The 20,063-nt window shown below is 39.4% G+C and overlaps 1 protein-coding gene across 6 annotated transcripts; it reads right to left on the bottom strand.

Moving 5' to 3' along the window:
- Positions 1-3,606: 3,606 nt before the first annotated feature.
- Positions 3,607-11,567, bottom strand: LOC131304265 (peptidyl-prolyl cis-trans isomerase CYP40-like). 6 transcript variants are annotated; one of them, XR_009192341.1, is made up of 10 exons: positions 11,231-11,567; positions 7,222-7,719; positions 6,807-6,894; positions 6,645-6,697; positions 6,307-6,411; positions 5,157-5,232; positions 4,388-4,425; positions 4,236-4,299; positions 4,028-4,118; positions 3,607-3,872 (listed from the first exon to the last, which is right to left on the bottom strand). XR_009192341.1 is itself a non-coding variant. In XM_058331444.1 (9 exons), exons 1-8 carry the CDS (start codon positions 11,399-11,401, stop codon positions 4,246-4,248), a joined length of 1,083 nt encoding a protein of 360 aa, XP_058187427.1. In that variant the 5' UTR covers positions 11,402-11,567; the 3' UTR covers positions 3,607-4,118; positions 4,236-4,245. The 6 variants fall into 6 exon arrangements, 2 of the variants coding, with proteins under 2 accessions (XP_058187427.1, XP_058187426.1); XR_009192342.1 differs by having other exon boundaries at positions 3,607-3,867; XR_009192339.1 differs by having other exon boundaries at positions 4,028-4,137; positions 4,228-4,299; positions 11,231-11,566.
- Positions 11,568-20,063: the final 8,496 nt, after the last annotated feature.

The raw sequence follows: 20,063 nt of genomic DNA, 5'->3' as shown, positions 1-20,063 counted from the left end.
AGCATGCATGCTCAGAGTGTTTGGATGTGATCATTATTTTGAAAGTTAACATTGAAGAGTTACTTAGGCATCTTTGTAAATCTCTTTTGAATATGTATTTGTAACTTTATTTATAAATCTTTTGACTATGGAATATTGTAATCCTTAACTCTTGAATATTCAGTACCAGTGTTAATTTGGGCCTCAGAGTCAAAGATGTAATATTTTGGGAACTACTGAATGATGGAAGTGTGATTATGAAAATGGGAATGCTACATTATTTTGGTTATCGTACGGATTATGACGAGTTTTAAATCATTTATATTTATGTTGAAAATTGAGGGTGTGACAGACGTATTTCGTCATTTTTATTGAGACGGAAACATTCATTTTCTTTAGCCTCTCTTCCTTGTGACCTCATAAAATATTGCTGAGATTAATATGGTTTTGGTTCAACTTTTCATTGGACTTGATATGCTGTGTCAATGATCCGTTCAAACAAACTTCACCATTCTGATTGATTTTGCTATAAATTGGGCTATAGAAGCAGATGATATTTTTTTTGGAGAGATTGGTTTGTTAGAGAAATGAAATTTGCCGATAAAAGGAGAGAAATGGAGTTCGACAAGAGAGGGAGAGAAGGTGAGAACTAGGTCTGTAGTCAGAGAATGAGATATGGGAATGATTAATTGGGAAAAAACGGAAAGGGATGTGGTCTATATAGGGTCACCGCTTAGTTGGTTTTGTTCAAATGACACCATTGGATTTAAAGTTTATAGGCTGCAAGATGTGCCTAGTTTTCTGCCCTTGGATGAGTTAGTTTGTGTGTTGTCGCCTTCCATTCAAACCTTGACGCGATCATTTTAGGGAAAATCATGACAGAGGACCCGCAGCTGAGGCCCTAAGCTCTCCTACCCTTCTGATTATCAAATGCAACACTTAACCTTCAAAATGGAAACCTATTCTGCCTGGTTTGTTTATAGGGAAAATCATGACAGAGGATCCGCAGCTGTGGCCCTAAGCTCTTCTACCCTTCTGATTATCAGATGCAACACTTAACCTTCAAAATGGAAACCTATTCTGGCTGGTTTGTTTAGATTTAATGTCGATGGATCTTCTCCTGGCTAGGTCTTGTTGGTGTAGCAGATTATGAGGTTACATAAGTTCTTTCTTCTCATCAACCTTTTGTTCTTTAAGAAAAAATAATGTGGTTGAGATATCTCTGAATTGCTACTTGGAGTCTTTAGTAGTTTATTCACTTTGTCATAGAATTTTCCAGTGCCATGAAGAGATCACTAAATCACTTGACCTTCTGGAGGATAGTCAGCATCTGCTGCATTTAAGCTCCGCAAAGCGACATTTTTGGCTTACAAGTGAGATTAACATTGCAACTGATGAGTTAAGCTAAGATGGAAGTAAATGGTAACTTGCTACTAGAGTATTTTTTACAAATATCAAGGGGGCTATCTCTCTTTAGGCACTTTGTTACTATCAAACTTCTGAAAGTTCCCTTTTGCTTAATATAAGCCACGTTTTGTCCGTCGACTGTATGGACTTGTATAAATGGTAAAATCTTCACTTGGCTTCAACATACCTCTAAAAATATATGTCAAGATAGCAAGTGTTCTAGATGCTAGATGCATGTAGAGGATATGCACCATTTATGTCGGATAATACACGTTCTACATGCCAGATGCATGTAGAGGATATGCACCATTTATTCATTGACTGGTGCTTTGATTTGAGACTTTTGGACTAACTTCTCAGTTTCAGCTTTAGGGGACGCTAAACATTACAGGAAGCCAAAACTCATGATTAGAGGGAAGCCTTGGAATGTTTTATGTTTTGTTCTTCTATGATATTTATGGTTGAGTAGAAACAAAAGAAAAGTGTTTGACAATCTGGACAGTGCTAAGCACAAAACTGAGACTTAACCAACAAAAACCGAACAAAATCCTCGCATATTTACATGTTGGTTGCAAATTTCTAGGTAGATGCAAGTTGAGGTTGAACACTGATGACAGTTTGAAAGGTAACCTTGGGTTGGCTGGTCTTGGAGTTGTCTTTAGGGACGAGAGGGGCTGCTGGATGTTTAACTTTTTAGAAGGTTGGCTAATGTCATGACCTTGAATGCCAAACTTAGGGGCATATTTCCTGGTCTGCAGATTGAAGAGTGAACTTGATCAAGGGTGGAGCTCCTGCAAATTCCTTCCATAAGGTGCTGGAGGACGAATGTAAAGAAACCATGGCAAGAAGGAATTGGAATGTTGGCTATATTCCGCGGGAGGGAAAGGTGGGCCTCTAGCAGGATACACTTGTGAAAATTGTATTAATTTGTCTTAAGGAAGTTAGAGAGCTCCTTTAAGCTGAATTTCGCCATAAAATGTAATCATTGACTTTGTCTTATTTCTAACCTGTAATCGCAAAAAGAAAAAGGAATTACGCGTTGTTTTCTTCATCATCTTATTTGGTTTAGATAATGAATGCAAAAGGAGGTGATTTGGCGTGGAACAAGTTATTAATGTACCCAAAAAAATCTGGAAGAAGAACGAAGAATATAAAGCGAAAATTTATGTTGTTTACTTTGACCTGTTAAATGTAATGTTATAGATTTATCCACATGCTTAACTTTACTGGTCAACATAAAAGGTATTAACTAGTAACATATGTTAACCATAAAAATATTCTCGAGTAGTAGGTAATTTACCATGATTCAGTGATTGATCGGGCACTATATTTTAAGATAAAAATATGATCAGATGGCTGGAGAGGTGCTTTGTATGTATGCCTAAACATTTTATGCATTGTTTAAAAATATAGGTTATCTTTTCAATGAATCCATGTAGGGGGAAATGGTTGTCCAAGCCTAAACTGCCTTCGAGAAGGGAAGGGGCTGCCGATGGAGGGACACTATGCCACCGGCCGGGGCGGACCTGGGTAATGAGGGCCCCTTGACTTGCATCAATCCCGTATTTCTGCCACATATGGCCAAATAGCAAATTTGTATTATACCAGTAGCCCTAGTTTTTTTATTTTTTATTTTACAACATAGGACGTATCCCCCCACCGAAACGGGATAAAACCAATCTACCCATTTTGCGTTTGTTAGTTTTTTTTTTTTTTTTTTTTTTGCATTTGTTAATTTTGCATCAAATTTTTGTGAATTATTGATTTTTCTCGATGAAAAAAATTGAAAAATAGTGCATCAACTTAACCAAAAATATTTGGATAAAAGTAAAAAATTTTGGGTCAAGATAAAAAAAGATTAACATGGTATCATAAATAGCACTCTCTCCGTCTCTTTTTAAGTGTTCAGTTTTGTAACTCTAACTTATTAAGGAGATATCATCATTACATAATTTACCTCTACTTTCTTTCCGTACTCTCTATGGAGACATTATCATTACACTTTCACTCACTCACAGTTATCAGCAATTGTACAACTGTCAAAAACGAAAAATAGTGTATCAACTTAACCAAAAATTCCTTGCAAGGCCAGGTAAATTTGGAGACCTTTTCTCGTAAAAACAGTTACCGATTTGCTGAAAGTTTAGAATACCCAAAATGTCAAGCCAAGTGTTAACTCTAGCCAAAAGACCCATGGACAACAATGAGAAGATCAAGAAATAACAAATAAGTAATTAGTCAAGAAAACGAAGCCATCCGCTTCCAGTGAAATCAGAGATGTTCTGGTATAAAACATAACAGCAATTTTCGACGGTTAACTAAATTTTATGACCTACCTAATTTCCTATTCAGATGATGTATCATAACTAACACAATAAAAATGTGTAAGACAAAATTTGCTTAAAGCTTCGAGTATCTTAAAGTTTTCTCCCAAAAAAGGTATGGAAACCTTCTGTTGCCCTCCAAACAAAACCTGTAAAACTTCACTAAAGCAGAAACTTCAATCAGATGGATGGTAAAAAAAATAAAGCACAAGCAAGATCATTTGACTTTCAATAGTGATTTTGGCACTATCACTTTGTTTCATCATATTATCAAACAAATATATTGAAAATAGCATAAATTTGGAGAACGGATGTACCTGAGGCCCCCAAACTCCAATCATATCTGTGCTATGTATTTGAACCAGAGTCTACATAAAGTACGTGAAGGTTGAAAAATTGAAAAATAGACTGCTTGTAAAAGAGATGCCTGCAGTTAAGACAAAGCGCACAAAATGTAGTGCCAAAATGGATCCTGGATAAAAACAAAGCAACTCAGCATAAGATATATCCAGCATACCCCATTACTGCCTGAGCTCTAGATAAACATTCTTCTGTAAGCGTTTTTCTCCTGATCACGCCTATCAGAAATCTGTAGCCATAATTTCAAATTGCACATTAGAAAAATAACCAACAATCGATTGGAAGATGGAAACTTCAATTCAAGTGAAGCCACTGACCTTCTGCTTTGCAGCAGCAAACTCCTTCTTTATACCACCTGATTTGGACGTAAATAAAGGATTTGCTCAGTCATAGCATAATTAGCATTATTCAGCCTGTTTCTGAAAAGACCATATCCCGCTCTATCCCTCTCTGAATATATAAACTCATCTTTCCTTTTTAGTTATTGACTTTTTTTTCTTTTCGCTGGGGAGAGGGGTTCACATATAAGAACAAGAAGACTAAAGACTTCAACCTTGAACTTCTAACTTACTATTGCAGCACCCATACGAAACTGTGCTTCTCAATTGATTCATTTTACACCCAACAATGGCCTAAGTGTGGGGTTCGGGTGGTTTTCAGAATGAAAAAGCAGTAAAGTTAGGGCATTTTATCATTTGCCACTTGTGAAGGAAACAAAAAGCATACACAATAGAACTCCTTGAAAACAAAAGCAAAATAGGCACAGTTGAAAATATGAGGAAAAGTAAGCGACATTATAAGTTTATGTTCTGAACACTATTCTTTTAATTTTTGAACAGTTCGGAGAACTTATAAATAAAGAGGGGAGAAAGTATTAGGGAAATCAGTGTCCCTTTCCCTTATCTTTTCATCAAGCTTTCAGAGAACCAAAGCTTAAACATATCACAATTAAATTATTATGGGGCCTAATTATATGAGCTTCAGGGAAAGCACTTGAACATTCAAGATCAAGAAAGCTTTCCACATCCTACATACCCTAATCATAAAAAAGCTTGCCCCGAATAAACTGATTCTGTATAACATTACCATCATTTGGCTCCAAGTCCAATGCTTTCCTGAAACTTTCAGCTGCAGCATCTACATTATTAAGCGCCATGTATGCCTGCTAAATAGCACAGACACAGTCATTATGCAACAAATTAAGTTGAAAACACAATTACAGAATTTCCCATTGCATACAAGCAAAAGAAGGTTGAAAAACAAAAGTGATTGTTGCAGAACTAGATTTCTTGCAATAATAACCTTGTGGGATCAATTCTATATAAAAATAGGAACATAAAGTACAAAGCAGAAGGAAAAAATTATGTCTAAAAGGATTGTGCTTCTGCACAATCATTCAGTTGATGCTGCAACAAGTACTTGGAAACTGTTCTCTGTTCATTCAATTTTAGGGAGGGAAAAAAAAGAAGAAAGAAAGAAAGTGACAACCGACAATGTGCGCCAAATAAAAGATGATTTTCCCACTCAAACCGTCCCAAAGAACCTAAATCAGAGACCTCCAACTGTTTCTGTGGGGGAATTAGTGGAAAGAGTAAGTTGACAGATAATAAGAAGTGCAAGGATTCATGCATAGTGCGATAGCATTACCTAAAAGGAAATTTTACGAAAGAGGTACATGCAAGTCTGAAGTCTGAACTAGAAATTCTGATTTCAACTAAACTAAAAAAACAACCAACAATATAATAAGTTGTCTTCTTCAGGATCTCTGAATTGAAACATGCAATAGGTAACTGAACAGAAAACATGCCTATAAGTAACTTCAGAAACACTTTTGACAAACTGTACTCTTATTCCTATGAAGCACGGGAATACACTTCTTCAACATCCTCATCAGCTATATGGCATGTTCTTAAGACTTACGGTCTTATAGCATTCCCAGTTCCGAACGTTAATTTATTAGTAGTAAGACCTACTTTTGAACCTTAACAAAACATCGATGAAAGTTCTACTGTAGTAACACATGTATGACAGCAAGAGCAGACATCCATCATGAATCTATCCCAATTACTGCAAGATATCCAGAACCGAGTGATAGACAACTAGTTTTTCATATCAAGACCAAGAAAAAAGCTACAATATTCTGCACCAAACATTGAAAGACAAGTGCCCAATGTGTTCTTCGATCTATGAACATCAAGTTATTAGTCACTATGTCTTATCAACCGGCGCTACGAACCTGGCCTTGACGGAATAAAGCTTTCACGTTATCTTCTCGTTCGCGGATTGCCAATTCTGCGTCCAACAACGCTCCTTTTAAATCTCCTAATTTCAATTTGCAGGCCTAACACAGGTACAAAGAATCACATGGTAGATGGCAGGTTAGTGTCATTTAAGAAAAAAAGAGGATGTCCCTCTAATTGTTAAAACTTCATGGCGAGTTCCAGTAATTTACCCAAAAGGTAGTAGTAGCAGCAGATGGCCAGTAGCACTAGTCATAGTAGCAGCAGTAGTAGAAGAAGAAGAAATGAAAATAAGTAACCTTTTTTCTCGTTGTAAGAAAATAAGAAAACTTACAGAGCTATTCGTAAAAATCTGAGACTTCATAGTCCTCAAAGACGAGCTTTTCTCTGTACCATCACGTTGAACAATCTCAATACAAAGAAGCGACAACTTCACCGTTTCTTTTTAACAAACATAACCAAAGAACAGTATCACATGCACATATTAATGGTTCACCTTGATCAATATCTTCCTTCTCCCAGCATACATCCAAGTAGAACAGAGCCTTCCGATATTTCCTAACTGCCATTTTATAGTCTTGTTTCTATACATGAAAACAGTTCAGAACTGAGAACAAGCCACTGACTAGCAGAAAATACAATACAAAGAAAACTAAGTAGATAATGTGTTTCTAGCGGACTTTCTGACATCAACCATTCAAGAAAATAGTAACACTATCATCAAATGTCTGATCTAATATTTCCCTGTCAAGTGAAAAATCCAAGCATCAAATCCTCAAAGCAAATGTTTGCAGAAGCCAATTTAATTTTCCCCTTGGTTGGAGGGAAGACCGCCACAGGGAGAACATATCTTGCAGATATTCAAAGCATTAGGAGGAATAATTAAGACAGCAAATCTAAAGAAGAGCTACCTTGAACTGTTCATTTCCAAAAGCTTTGATAGAATCTATAGCACTGATCCACCAGGAAAGTTCATCTGGTTTCACATCAAGGTCAGCTGGCCAATCAGGGTAAGTATCACCATCTTTAAAGAAGTTACATATCCCATCATCCGCTCCCTCAGGAATTTCACCACAGTCGACAATTATCACATCAAGAGTAGGATAATCATTTTCACCTGTATGAACATGCTCAATTGAACGGACCACCTCCAACCCTTTGATCACCTTCCCAAAAACAACATGCTTCCCATCTAGATGAGGCGCTCGAGTGGTTATAAAAAATTGAGATCCATTGGTATTAGGACCTGCATTAGCCATTGACAACATCCCTCTTCTTTCATGCTTTAACTGAAAATTTTCATCTTCAAATTCCAATCCATATATGGATTCGCCACCAGAGCCATTCCCGGCAGATATGTCTCCACCTTGTATCATAAAGCCTTTGATGATGCGATGAAAATGTGAACCCTGCTATGAATAGCATTTAGCAAGCTTATAGCTTAACAGGACAACCATATTATATCAAATATAACATAAGGTTATTTGTTACTAGCCTAGAGCTTAACAACGTGAAGATTATAAACGACTTAGCAGGGCAATTAGCAACTCAAACCAACTGGCTCTTTCAGTTTTGAAGCTTGAAATACCACTGTTGTCAAATCACAAATCTAAAAGCGAGTCTTTTGCATGAAATAGTGAATGCTGAATGGCACGAAATAGTGAATTGTAAGATTCACTTTATACGGTAGAATATAGAGTTTCCATATGTATATCAATATATGCACAGAAAATTTAAATACAATGTTCTAAATTGTATTGATATATCAATGTGTCAAATTTTTACTGTTGTACATACACATAATATGATGAAAATCAATACAACTAATCGATTAAATGTTTTTTTCTCGATAGAGGTGGAAAGAAAAACTGAATCAAAGAGAATCAAAACTACTTATACTGAATCCCATGAAATATAGTGAACCAAAGAGGATCACAATTTGAAACGTAATATTGCCTTAGTTTTCGATTCAGTAACAAGATTCCAATGGAATTGGTTGGAATTCGTATGGAATTGTAGAATCGAACCGTGAATCGCACTATTCTAACAACCATGAGAACTACATGTCTGTGACTCCGCATTATGACCCACACCCTCATAAAAAGCTAAATCATGTACTCAAGCCTGCAGAAATAAAATAAGCCCCACTTTAAGCAGCTTGGAAGGACAGCAGTGGGAGAAGCAGCAACAGCAGCTGCTGCCAAGAATCAGGGTAAGAACCTCGCTCCCATTTAAAATAGGATAGAACCTCTTAGGACCATAAATCTCAAAAGAACAAAAGTATAATATACCAAGCAATAGAAAACATGAAATAGTGATAAGATACTAGAAAAAAAATTACTTAAATTTGCTCAAGTACTTAGTACCCATATTTACTTATATGCTCTACAATAGTATTTGCAATTAACATGAATAAAGAACTATAATATTTACGAATATTACATGACATGTATTACATAATTGCAATTTCTAAATGCTCCTCCCAATGCTCCCAAACGAGGAGCTTCTATGATCCTCCCCCAGCCCCCACCCCCACACCAGCTTCGTGCAACTAAGAGTCAGATGACGCAACTATATACTCAATATATATATATATATATATATATATATATATATATATATATATATATATATAGTATTTGCAATTAACATGAATAAAGAACTATAATATTTACGAATATTACATGACATGTATTACATAATTGCAATTTCTAAATGCTCCTCCCACTGATCCCAAACGAGGAGCTTCTATGATCCTCCCCCAGGCCCCGCCCCCACACCAGCTTCGTGCAACTAAGAGTCAGCTGACACAACTATATATATATTTATATATATATATTTATTTATTTATTTATTTAAATACATATAACTGTATTCAAGTTCATTCAGTTAAGAATGACACCATGTCAAATGAAATTGAAAACGTTATAAAATGCTTTCAGACCATGAATCATGATGGTAAACATGGAGTATTTTGAAAACAACAGGGAGTGAAATTACGAGGACAGGTCCTCAAATCATTTTTCCGTGCTTGATTCTGGGTTAACAATTGCACCTAAGTAGTTCCCCTCCCATTTCAATACTTCTCAAATACAACAGAAGAAGACAGAAACTTGTAAAAATGACTGGCCATATGTTTTTCTGGATGACTCCGAAAAAAGAAGAAATACCATTCTGCTCAATAATAGATATCCTGCAGTGTATGATGACCAGTGGAACAGGCGTCAAATTTCTTAGCATCTTGAAGCTCACGAAAACAAGTTTAGAATGAAGTTCATCTACGCAATTAAAACGTAAGTCTAGATTCAATGAGAAATATACTCTTTAAATTCAACATATTTTTCAATGTACACCATGATAAGAGTAATACAAGGACCAACCGAGACAGGCAGGGCTGCAGCCTCCCCAAACTTCAGAAAATAGTGACCATCGCATATTACCCTGGAAATCTAATTAAATAACGAATTTGGCCCCTCCGTTATAGAAGTAATTTGATGTTGGCCCTAGAATATTTATATAGATATCCTTTGGCCCTTTCATACCAAAATTTTTGGTCTGCCACTGTTGGTTTTAATTATCAACTTATATGACACTTTACGAAATACATGGTTGACCACATTTTCTCCAAGTAAATTGATTTTCACACTCTCCTTTTGTCCAAGTGCACTCCTTTTTTTGTTTTCATTCATGTAGAATTACAAAACTACCCTTCATACATTTTTACCTACACCCATGAAAAAGCTAATCATGTAATTTGACACCACTACAAAACAAAAAAAAGGAGTGCATTTGGATAAAAAGGGAGTGTGAAAATCAATTCCCAAAAGGTAAATATAATCCTTCAGTTAGATGTGAACAACCTATTTTCGTCTTACCAAAAAAAAGATGTGAACAACCTCTCATTTTCAAGCTGTTCTTGCTTTCCCTAGGGTATCAATTCATAGAAACAAAAACTCAGCAACCAAAGTTTAGAACCCAATATTTCAAGAGACATCAAGCGTATTTTTTTCATAAAACAAAATAAGTTAGCTTTTTCAGTATTTGGGACTAGAACTTGCAAAAATATCTATCAAATTTCGTTGACAGCCATCACTAATACAGATGTAACTCATATCAACAGTATGTCAGTGACTAACACAACTAAAATGATTCATCCAAACATCATGTTCAACAACATAGACACATAGGGATAAAAGAAGATTATTGCATTTGACCTATTGCTTTGTTCCAACCATCAAAACAAGAATCGGAGCATCCAAAAGTCTCGTATTAAAACACAAAGAAACACTTCTTCTATTTTTATAAGTAAAAACACAAAGAAACACAACAAAGAGAGAAGGCGATGGAACATATAGGTATACACTCGACGGTTACCCAATGCCTACACAGACAGCTATATGTTGGGATATACATGCAGCTATCTATCTTCTATTCATTTTACAAATTGGTGTGAACAAATTTTTGAGCCAAAGAAAAAACAACACAATTTTACAAATGCTTCGGCTATATTATGAATTAACTTTAGGGCAAATGACTCAAACCCAACTACCAATTCTCTCACTCCCCACTAGGGCTGCAACCAAACCAAGTTGCTCATGAGCAGCTCGTGGTTCGGCTCGTTTAGTAATCGAGCCGAGTTTGAGCTCGATTTTTAGGCTCGTTTACTAAATGAGCCGAGTTCAACACTCAAAACCTCGGCTCATTTATATAGACTCGGCTTGTTTCAAAAGGCTTGTTAAGCTCGAGGTTTGGCTCATTTAGTTAATGAGCCAAGCTCGAGCACTACAAATCTTTGCTCAGTTTGGCTCGTTTGCGCTCTACTACCCACATTTACACTTGCACATACGGGGTGGGTGCCCAACCCCTAGTCGGAGAGAGAGAGAGAGAGAGAGAGAGAGAGAGAGAGAGAGAGAGAGAGACCTTGAAATGGAGGGGGACACCGGTGTTAGGGCCAATTCCCTTCTCACCAGTACAAAGAGCCCTGAAGTTCCCGGCGGTCTTGGGGACGACGTCGTTGTAGAGCTCCACCACTATCCTCCCTTCCAACTCTCCTCCAATGCTTACGTCCAAGAAGCACCTCGGCTTCGCCATTCTCTCTCTCTCTCTCTCTCTCTCTCTCTCTCTCGCCGCTTCTTCACTGTAGATTGAAGAGCAAAACAGGCGAGACCCTCGAACCCTGCCTTTTCAATTTGAAAACGCCAACCGTACGGCGGACGGACGGACGGAATGATTTTTTCTATAATTGAGGGTGTGCGTTTGTTTCTTTGGTAAACTACGTATAAAAGTTATCGTTTTATTTGGTTGGGATTTTAATTTAGTTTTGTTTTGATAGTGAGTAGAGAGACAAATAGGATAATGATTGAAGAAATGAGTAATGAATGGAGAGAGATAAAAAAATATGAAAAGTAATAATTAGACAAATAAGATAATGATTGAAAAAAAAAATAAAATAATAATTGAAAAATAAAACTAAAACAAAATAAAACTCAACTAAACTCCCAACCAGGTTCCTAAAAAATGACAGTTACATCTCCTCTCCTTTAGTTGTCGGCAACAGATTCTCTCCACCCGTCGTTATTGAGAAGGAGTAAAATAATGATTGAAAAATAAAACTAAAACAAAATAAAACTCAACTAAACTCCCAACCAGGTTCCTAAAAAATGACAGTTACATCTCCTCTCCTTTAGTTGTCGGCAACAGATTCTCTCCACCCGTCGTTATTGAGAAGGACGGGAACAAGTCAGCACCATAGTTATCGATATCGTTCCGTACCGGTCGGTACGTACCATTTTGATGAAGAATCGATACCCTTATCCCCAATTCCGTTCCGGACCAAATACCGGTCCTTACCGGTAGTTTTGGGAAATATCAGTCGGTACAGGGTTACTGGAAATTCCGGACGAAATTTTGCAGAGCGTTTTTTTTTTTTACCGTTACGTTATCCTTTTCTGGTAAAAAAAAAAAAAAGTTTCAGATTTTTTTTCCTGGGTTGTCTTAACCCCAAAAAAATAAAAAAAATGTTTTTCAAAATTTTAATAAAACGTGAGCTTAACCATAGTACGTGTGCAAAGCTTAAATCTCGGATTTGCACTCCCCTGCGCGCGAGTCAAGAGTTTTGTAACTAAGCAATGTGGGACAAGAGACAAACACATAGATATTTTAGGATGAATTGCATGATATGAAGGATTTTTTTGAATTATAATTATATATAATTATTTTATATATTGTAGTTGTGGTAAATCTGAAATTGTTGGAACTTTGGTGTGTATTTGTAAAACATTGTGTTTTCTCTAATCCCACATTGCCAAGTCACAAAACTTCTATTTACTTTAAATGATTTTGCACATAAATGTATTTGTGAATAAGGACCCAATGAGAGGTCTCGCGCGCTCAAGAAAATAGGTGGCAATTTGGAAAACTGATTCAAAAACTAGTTAACCGGGTGCGCATCACAGATTATTCGCGCGTATGGGGAGTGCAAATCCGGGATTTGAGTCTCACGCACGTACTAGTTAAGCCCACATTTTTGCTAAAATTCTGAAACACGTTTTTTCTTACAGAATAATCAGTCAATCAAAAATCCTTTTCTAAATGAAAAGTTATTGCTGATTAAGAAAAACGTGCTCTTTAAAAACATGTGCATAATGTAGACACCCTATTTTGGACTGTCCAGACCAGCTTACTTACGGATTTTGATTCTCCAATGATGATTACGGTCAAGAACACTTTGAGGCTAATGGTGTGTTTGAACTTTGAGTGTCCAGAACCTCATTCAAGCCTATGTCAAGCCTTGCCCAGACCCTTCAAGCTAGAACCAAATGGCCTCAGCAAAACCATACTTGCTTACGCCAGTACTGTGCTGGCGTGCGCCGGTCAACTGCCACGTGTCAGTCATCGACCGTTGACTCAGTTGCCACCGGCGCACGCAGGTACAATATAAGCGCACGCCAGTCAAAAGTAGGTTAAACATCACTATTCAACCACGGGCTCGAGACTTTTGTGGCTACCCTGACGTAGTCTACAGTCCCCTGATGATTACCCTTGTGCAGTCGGCTCCCCCTCTCTCCTACACCACCTTTCAACCAAAGTCCCATGCATTTAATGCATGAGAGGCTCACCTCTTAACCCAACCAGCGCTTAACCAGCTGGTTACTGGCCCTCTCTCAGTCATTCTTTGCCTATAAATACCCCCTTTGCATTTATATGCAAGGGGTTCACAAGGTTAAGACTCATAAAAGAGCATTCAAGCCCCTCTCTCTCCTTCTTCCTGCTTTCTTTCTTCTCCCATCAGTTGGAAGAAGAATCCAACCCTCTTCCATACACTCATCACACCCCCATACTGATCATCCATCCCTTAAACTTCAAGTTCAAAGCTCAAACCTTCCATCAAAGGCCAATAAAAGGTATATCACATTTTGTTCTGTAACCTGTTCTGACCCCTGAGGGGTGCCAGTAGGGTCAAGGCTGGTAATCAATACCAGTCCTGACCCTAAAGCTGGTAGCATTTCAAGGATCGCGAATGGTAGTCAATGGCGCATGCCGGTAGCAATGAGTCGTACGTCAGTCATGGTGATATGTGCAGTACTAGCGTGGAGATCATTAACCACCAATCTTTCCATTTTCTTTCGTTTCATCACCTTTCAGCATGATAAGAACCAGTTTATTGCTTTCTGTATCTTAGAACTGTGTAGTTGCTTATCTGTTATTTCTGTTTTAGAAGGCCTCTGGGATCCTTCTGGTTGTGTTCTAGAGTCCAGATCATGCAAAAGCCAAGCACTGACCAAATAGTGTAACTGGCGTACGGGTCTTTGGACTTGCGTACGACAGTTGCAATGGGTCCAATGGCTGGCCCTTGCATGGCATTCGAGTCTTGGCCTCTGTTTATGTACCCCACACTGTTTATGGGGCGTTTTGTTCATTTTATTACTCTAAAGCCATCTGTGCTGCCAGTAACTGTATTTATTCTGCTATATTAACTGCGTGGTTTGTCCTGAGTGTGCACTGGTCCTTCCAGAGCCCAGAGGGTTGAGAAAAAAAGGAGCTGTGAGTTTAGATTTACCGGCGCACGTCAGTATACAGTGGCGCACGCAAGTAGTCCCTACATGCAGTGGCCTGGCCAGTGCATGTAGCCTCCCTTTGCGTGCCTCATTCTGGGACAGCGTGTTCTAGTTTGTTTAAAATACTCACAGGTGCTTGTTCTCAATCTATTATCATCTATTTCAGCAAGCATCAACCATCTTTTATCACATAAATGCAAATTGTTACAGTTTTAATTCCCTTTAACTATTCCCCCGCCCTATTTGGCTAAAAAATGATTAATGAGAGAAAAACGCAAATATTTTACAAAAATGCCCGAGTAGAGACCGATCTCCGGATTGGGTGAGAGGGGTGTCATAAAACCCTTCCCCTATCGTAACCTGGCTCCCGAACCTCAGATATCGAAGGTGACGACGGACCGGTCTATGCCTTTTCAAAATCAAATAACGTAGCAAGCATTTCAAGTTCGGTTCCTTGGGTGTTTCACCGCAAAATCCGAGTGGCGACTTTGAATTGTAAGCGTTTTGCCGCGCTTTCCGAAAGACGGCGCACCCGATTTTTAAGACAAAAATTGAAAATTTTGGGGCGTGTGCCCACATTGGCGACTCCGTTGGGGACTCATTGCACTAATCAAAATTTGGCGATTAATACATAAATGAACAATCTTTCAAAAGTCTGTCAAAATAGTACGCTCCGCGCTGCTGAAGAACAGAATGGTAACATAACAGAATCTCCGCATTCGACCAATCTGAACTGGGGCTTTTACTATTGTTCATTTGTGTAGTTTTCTCCAAATTTTGGTTAGTAAAAGTGAGCTAAGCTTTTAAAGGCATTTTTCAAAACATTGCGTTCCTTTCTCATTCAAATCATTCTTCGGCATTCTCCATTTGCATCGATGTTGGTCAGTCCCGTTGAAGTGTTTTGGGTAACTGGCACAATTTATTGGAGTCCGGGGTCCTCGAACGCCCAACAACCTTGGACGATGATGAGTCGTACTACCGTTCGACCATTGCTTTGCTCTACGCGTTGCAATGGGAGGTATATCGCGGCTCTAGTCAGAGGAACCCTGTCACGTCCTCGATTTTCAACATAAATAAATAATACATTTTAATAAACCAACCTCGCATATCATACATATTACCCAAAGAGTTTCCCACCTGTTTAATTTACAAACAGGTCCCCATGTTTAAAGAAATACAACCTTGGCACCACGGCCCAAATTAACTTAGATACGAATACGACATGTCCAGAATGTTATAAACTTTAATCAAAAGATAATTCAAGAGCAAATTAGTTACAAAGCCATCTTTGGCCAAAAGTAAGTCTATTATAAAGATGAATAAGTAACTAAATGAAATTAGCTCCCAAAAATCTTCATGTCCAAGCACACCATTGCATGCAGTCTATTACCGAGCATTAGAATCTGAAAAGAAGGATTTTGTTGAGCTACACTAGCCCAGTAGGAAAATCCTTACCAATGCTAAATGCAAACATGTTGCTAAGTGCAAACGAAATGGGATAAGGAAATGCAGTTCAACAGATAGTAATCAATCAATTCGTCAATGAACCTCTATCTAGATTAAGTGCGAAAGTCACATGACACAATGACTCCGACAATCTCAACTCAACTCGTTAACCCAAACTCCCACCATCGGTATTTCCACCCCTTGCGTTATTGTATCACTCCACAAGGATTACCGTGTTACCACCCATGCGTCACGATGATCCCTAACGACTCGGGTTACCGTATTACCACCCCTTGTGTTACGGGTCTCCCTAAATCTACTTCCGACCCCAATCGGCTATATTCCAATACAACATGCAAGCTAGGACTTCCCCATGAACACATTCATAGATAAAACATCTTACGTTATACTAACGTCATCATAAATGCATCAAGAACGATCACAAATGCCAACAATGTACGAAATACACTTTAACGATGTTTTAACTAAATAAATTCCTCATTCGGTTCTTATTAACGGGAAGACCAACGGAACAAGGATCACATCGAGAAGTCAAAGGAAGTCAATTAGACAAGCTTAAGATAGGTTTGGAGGCATCCAAAAGGATTTAGAAGTGATTGAGGGTCAAAACAATCGACAGAAGAGCAGCAGGAGCAAAACTGGAGTTAAGCTCCTGGTATCGATACGCGCAGAATCTGTATCGATACAACACTAACTGTCCAAAAAGATAAGCTTACTATATCGATACGCCACATAATCCGTATCGATACAACGGGGCTTCGGGTAGCGATTTCAGCAGATTTTCAAGGCATGCTCAATAACCAAAATCCCACAACCCAAGGCACGAATCTACACCAAATCAACACATAAACACATAGAAGAGGTAAAGAAGTCCCTACCTCGCAACAATGGCCGAGATTCAAGCATTTTTGAACGAGCCCTAACCTTTCGAACTCAGAAACTTCGATTTAAGCTTGACCCACGGATCTCCGAGCTCAAAAACGCGAATGGAAGGCTTGAGGGAGGTTGATTCTTGAAGATTTTGCGAGATTGAGTGGAGTTTTGAGTGAGAGGAGAGGAGAGAGAGATAGCCGGTGGAGAGAGAGGGAGAACGGATGAGAGAGAGAATGGAGATAAAAATGTTCTCCTACTCCTCACACACCCCTATATATACTCATATATCTTTTTATTACACTAAAACTCCTTCAAACTTCAATTCATTCACTTCAATCCAAATCAAATAATCACCTAATAGACCACATTTTCTCATTACGATATTAATTAATCATTTTCAGTAAATAAATAAATTCCGGGCCTCTATAAACCCCCTAAACCAAAACCGGCCTTTACATGCGTACAAAGCACTAGAACCTTTCAACATAGGACAGGAACCTGCAGGGTAGGATTACTAGCATCTAACCCTCATATACTGTCTATGTGTTATTGCTTTCCCTATCGCATGCCTATACGTACATTCATACCATCTTGCGTAGGAGCATGCTAGGGCAGCTTTTAGGATGTCTCTTGTCGAGTCGGTCTTATGCTCGTTTGACGTTGCCTTGACCCAATGACGAGTCATGCATCTCGATGTTGCACGTTGCCAAGTTCTTCTAAGTCCTTGGGTCAACAAGACTTTGGGAAATTGATATCTTCTAGATCCTTGTCTAAAAATCCAATCGAAGTTTCAAACAAAAAACTAGGGACAACAGAGACAATGTCGTGATACTTACACCATCTAGGTTAAAAGTGTTAATCACTTACATCACTTGGGCTCCGGCACAGTGCTGCTTACGCCACGTTAGTTAAAAGTATCACATCATCTACACCGAGTTGTCCTGATTCCAAAAGTTGAAACTTCGAAAGCAGAATAGTCGAAGGCTTAGTCTATTTTGATATCTTTTAGCGCGAGTCGATTCAAATAAGGACACACTGTCGAAAAGATTATCCGAGGATTCTCGGCAACGTCAGAATGTCATGACATGGACTCTCTTTAGACTTTAGTTATAGAGTCTAGGAGGACACCGACGACGTTGATATGTGCATTTCCCATCTTGTCAATTCTTTTGAAATAAATTGCTGCAGGCTATCACTGAGCTCTTATACTTTGTTGTCTAGCCATGCCCATACCAAAGTAAGGGTCTGAAATCAAGAGCCAAACCTACTTGGGATCGTCCGCCGGGTCCGTTTGAAGATTTGATTTGGGGTTCGTCTCTCAGTCGGTCACAACGGAAGCTCTGGTCTGCACTTTGTCAAGGGAGGATTCGCCACCGACTACTCCACACGAGTCCCCTCCATCTATTCCGTCTCCACTTGCGTCTCCAAAACTTGTTAAGATAGAAGCTCCAGCCATGGCAGATGTTCCACCGCCAAATCTCCCTACTGTTTTGGTAGATCTCCAGCACAACCTAGCCATCATGCAGCAAAGGGCCGACCAGGCCGATGCCTCTATGGCCAATCTTCGCACCCTAATCGAAAAGCAACTTCCTCTTGCAGTAGGAGGGGAATGAGGTGAAAGGCGAGAGTGGGAAGTCGTTGCCGAAAAGGTCCCTCTGGTCGAAAACCCTGCTCCGAACCCAGAAATGGCTGAGTTGATCGCCAAAATGGCAAAACTGGAAGAAGCAGTCTCTAAGTCAGAAAAGAAAGGAGCAGGAGGGCTAGACATGGATCGCCTTTGCCCATTCCTGAATGCAACGTTGCCCGAACGATTTAAGATGCCCAACTTCGTAAAGTTCGACGGGACGGGAGATCCAAAAACTCACTTGCTGGCTTATCGTGGTGCAATGAAACTGCACGGTGTAGAGGAAGACGCGATGGCTCAATTGTTTCCGCAAACTCTCGCCGGTCTCGCCTTCCAATGGTTCTTATCACTCGACATTGCCAAAAGAAGAATGTGGGAAGATATTGGCACTGCCTTCAACGCTCAGTACAACTACAATGCTCAGCTCAAGATGACCACCCGGGAATTGGAATCAACTAAGATGAGTGCAAAGGAGTCTTTTGCGGACTTTATCCAGAGGTGGAGGGCCAAGGCAGCTCTTATGACCGACCGCCCGAGCGAAAAGGACCAAATCCGCATCATTTCCCGCAACCTGTAGCCAGACTTTGCTAAGAACCTTGTGTTGGTTCAGGGGGCAAACTTCGAGACTTTCTATGATTCCGGCCTAGCCATCGAAGAAGCTCTCCAAACGGGTGTTCTACCCAGAAGTGACACCTCTTCCTCTACTTCAGCTTCAAAGTCAAAACCCCGTGTGTACACTAGAAACAACACTCTGTTTGGTGGTAACAATTATGCCAACACAACTTCTGCCAATAACAATGCCTCTGCCCAAAACTTCAATCACATCGCCGATGTCAACCAAGTTCAAACCCCTCAAAGACCCTGAAACCGCAACCAACCACATAATGTCGCCAATTTTGAGGCACCACTTTCCTCGGTATTGGAGAAGTTAGTCAAGATCGGTCATCTCAGACCTCTAGCCCCAACTCCACTTCCTCAAAATCCACCCCCAGCCATAACTCCAACGCTTTCTGTGCATACCACCAGATGCCCGGCCATTACACTGACTCTTGCTATCGCCTTCGACATGCGATACAAGATTTGGTGGACAATGGCACCCTTCCAACTCCGCATGCTAAACCCAATGTCATTACCAACTCCTTGCCCAAACACGACTCTAACCCTCAAGTAAACCAGATAACTCTCAGCTCCACCATATTCAACCCCACCAACCATATTACCTCAGCCAATAACCCTAGACCAGTCGTACCCTTTCCCTCTGAGCCAAGCGTAAACATGATGGCAGCCGGATGGGCCATGGAGGAAAAAGCTAAGGAATGGGAGGAACTTTGTACCGATTGGATCAAACAATACGACATGGGGTTTCCTGCACACCCTCAGGTCAATCAAATATGGTTAAACCAGTGGGAAGGTGAATGGAATGTGGCACAGGCTGACCCTTTGGATGGACTCTCTTTATTCGTGCTCTTCTACCAACCCGAACTAGACCAAGTCGAGCCAGAAATTGAAGAATACGTGTGGGACCCGCAACCTGATGCATGGCAAATGGGTTAAGGTCTCAAGGCTGATTTGGACCAGAGTGATATCAGTGAAGAGTACTGGGGTTACTATCAAAAAGGGGAGGTTGTGCCCGATGTCTATCGCCCGCTCGGTGCCATGCTACCTCTGGTAAATTCAATCGCAGGCACGGTTGATCGCCGTATCCATGAGTGTGACCCTACTCTCGACATCG

Source organism: Rhododendron vialii, chromosome 10a (assembly GCF_030253575.1).
Source record: "Rhododendron vialii isolate Sample 1 chromosome 10a, ASM3025357v1".
NCBI lineage: Eukaryota > Viridiplantae > Streptophyta > Magnoliopsida > Ericales > Ericaceae > Rhododendron > Rhododendron vialii.
This window is presented reverse-complemented; position numbering and strand designations above follow the sequence as displayed.

What these genes read in the sequence shown, in the direction of transcription:
- LOC131304265 (XM_058331444.1), bottom strand. Translation starts at nt 11,401, where the DNA reads ATGGCGAAGCCGAGGTGCTTCTTGGACGTAAGCATTGGAGGAGAGTTG. An exon ending in AGATTTTTACGAATAGCTCT is followed by an intron (nt 6,412 to 6,644) that starts GTAAGTTTTCTT and finishes TACCTGTGTTAG; the next exon opens with GCCTGCAAATTGAAATTAGG. An exon ending in CTTTATTCCGTCAAGGCCAG is followed by an intron (nt 5,233 to 6,306) that starts GTTCGTAGCGCC and finishes GCTATTTAGCAG; the next exon opens with GCATACATGGCGCTTAATAA.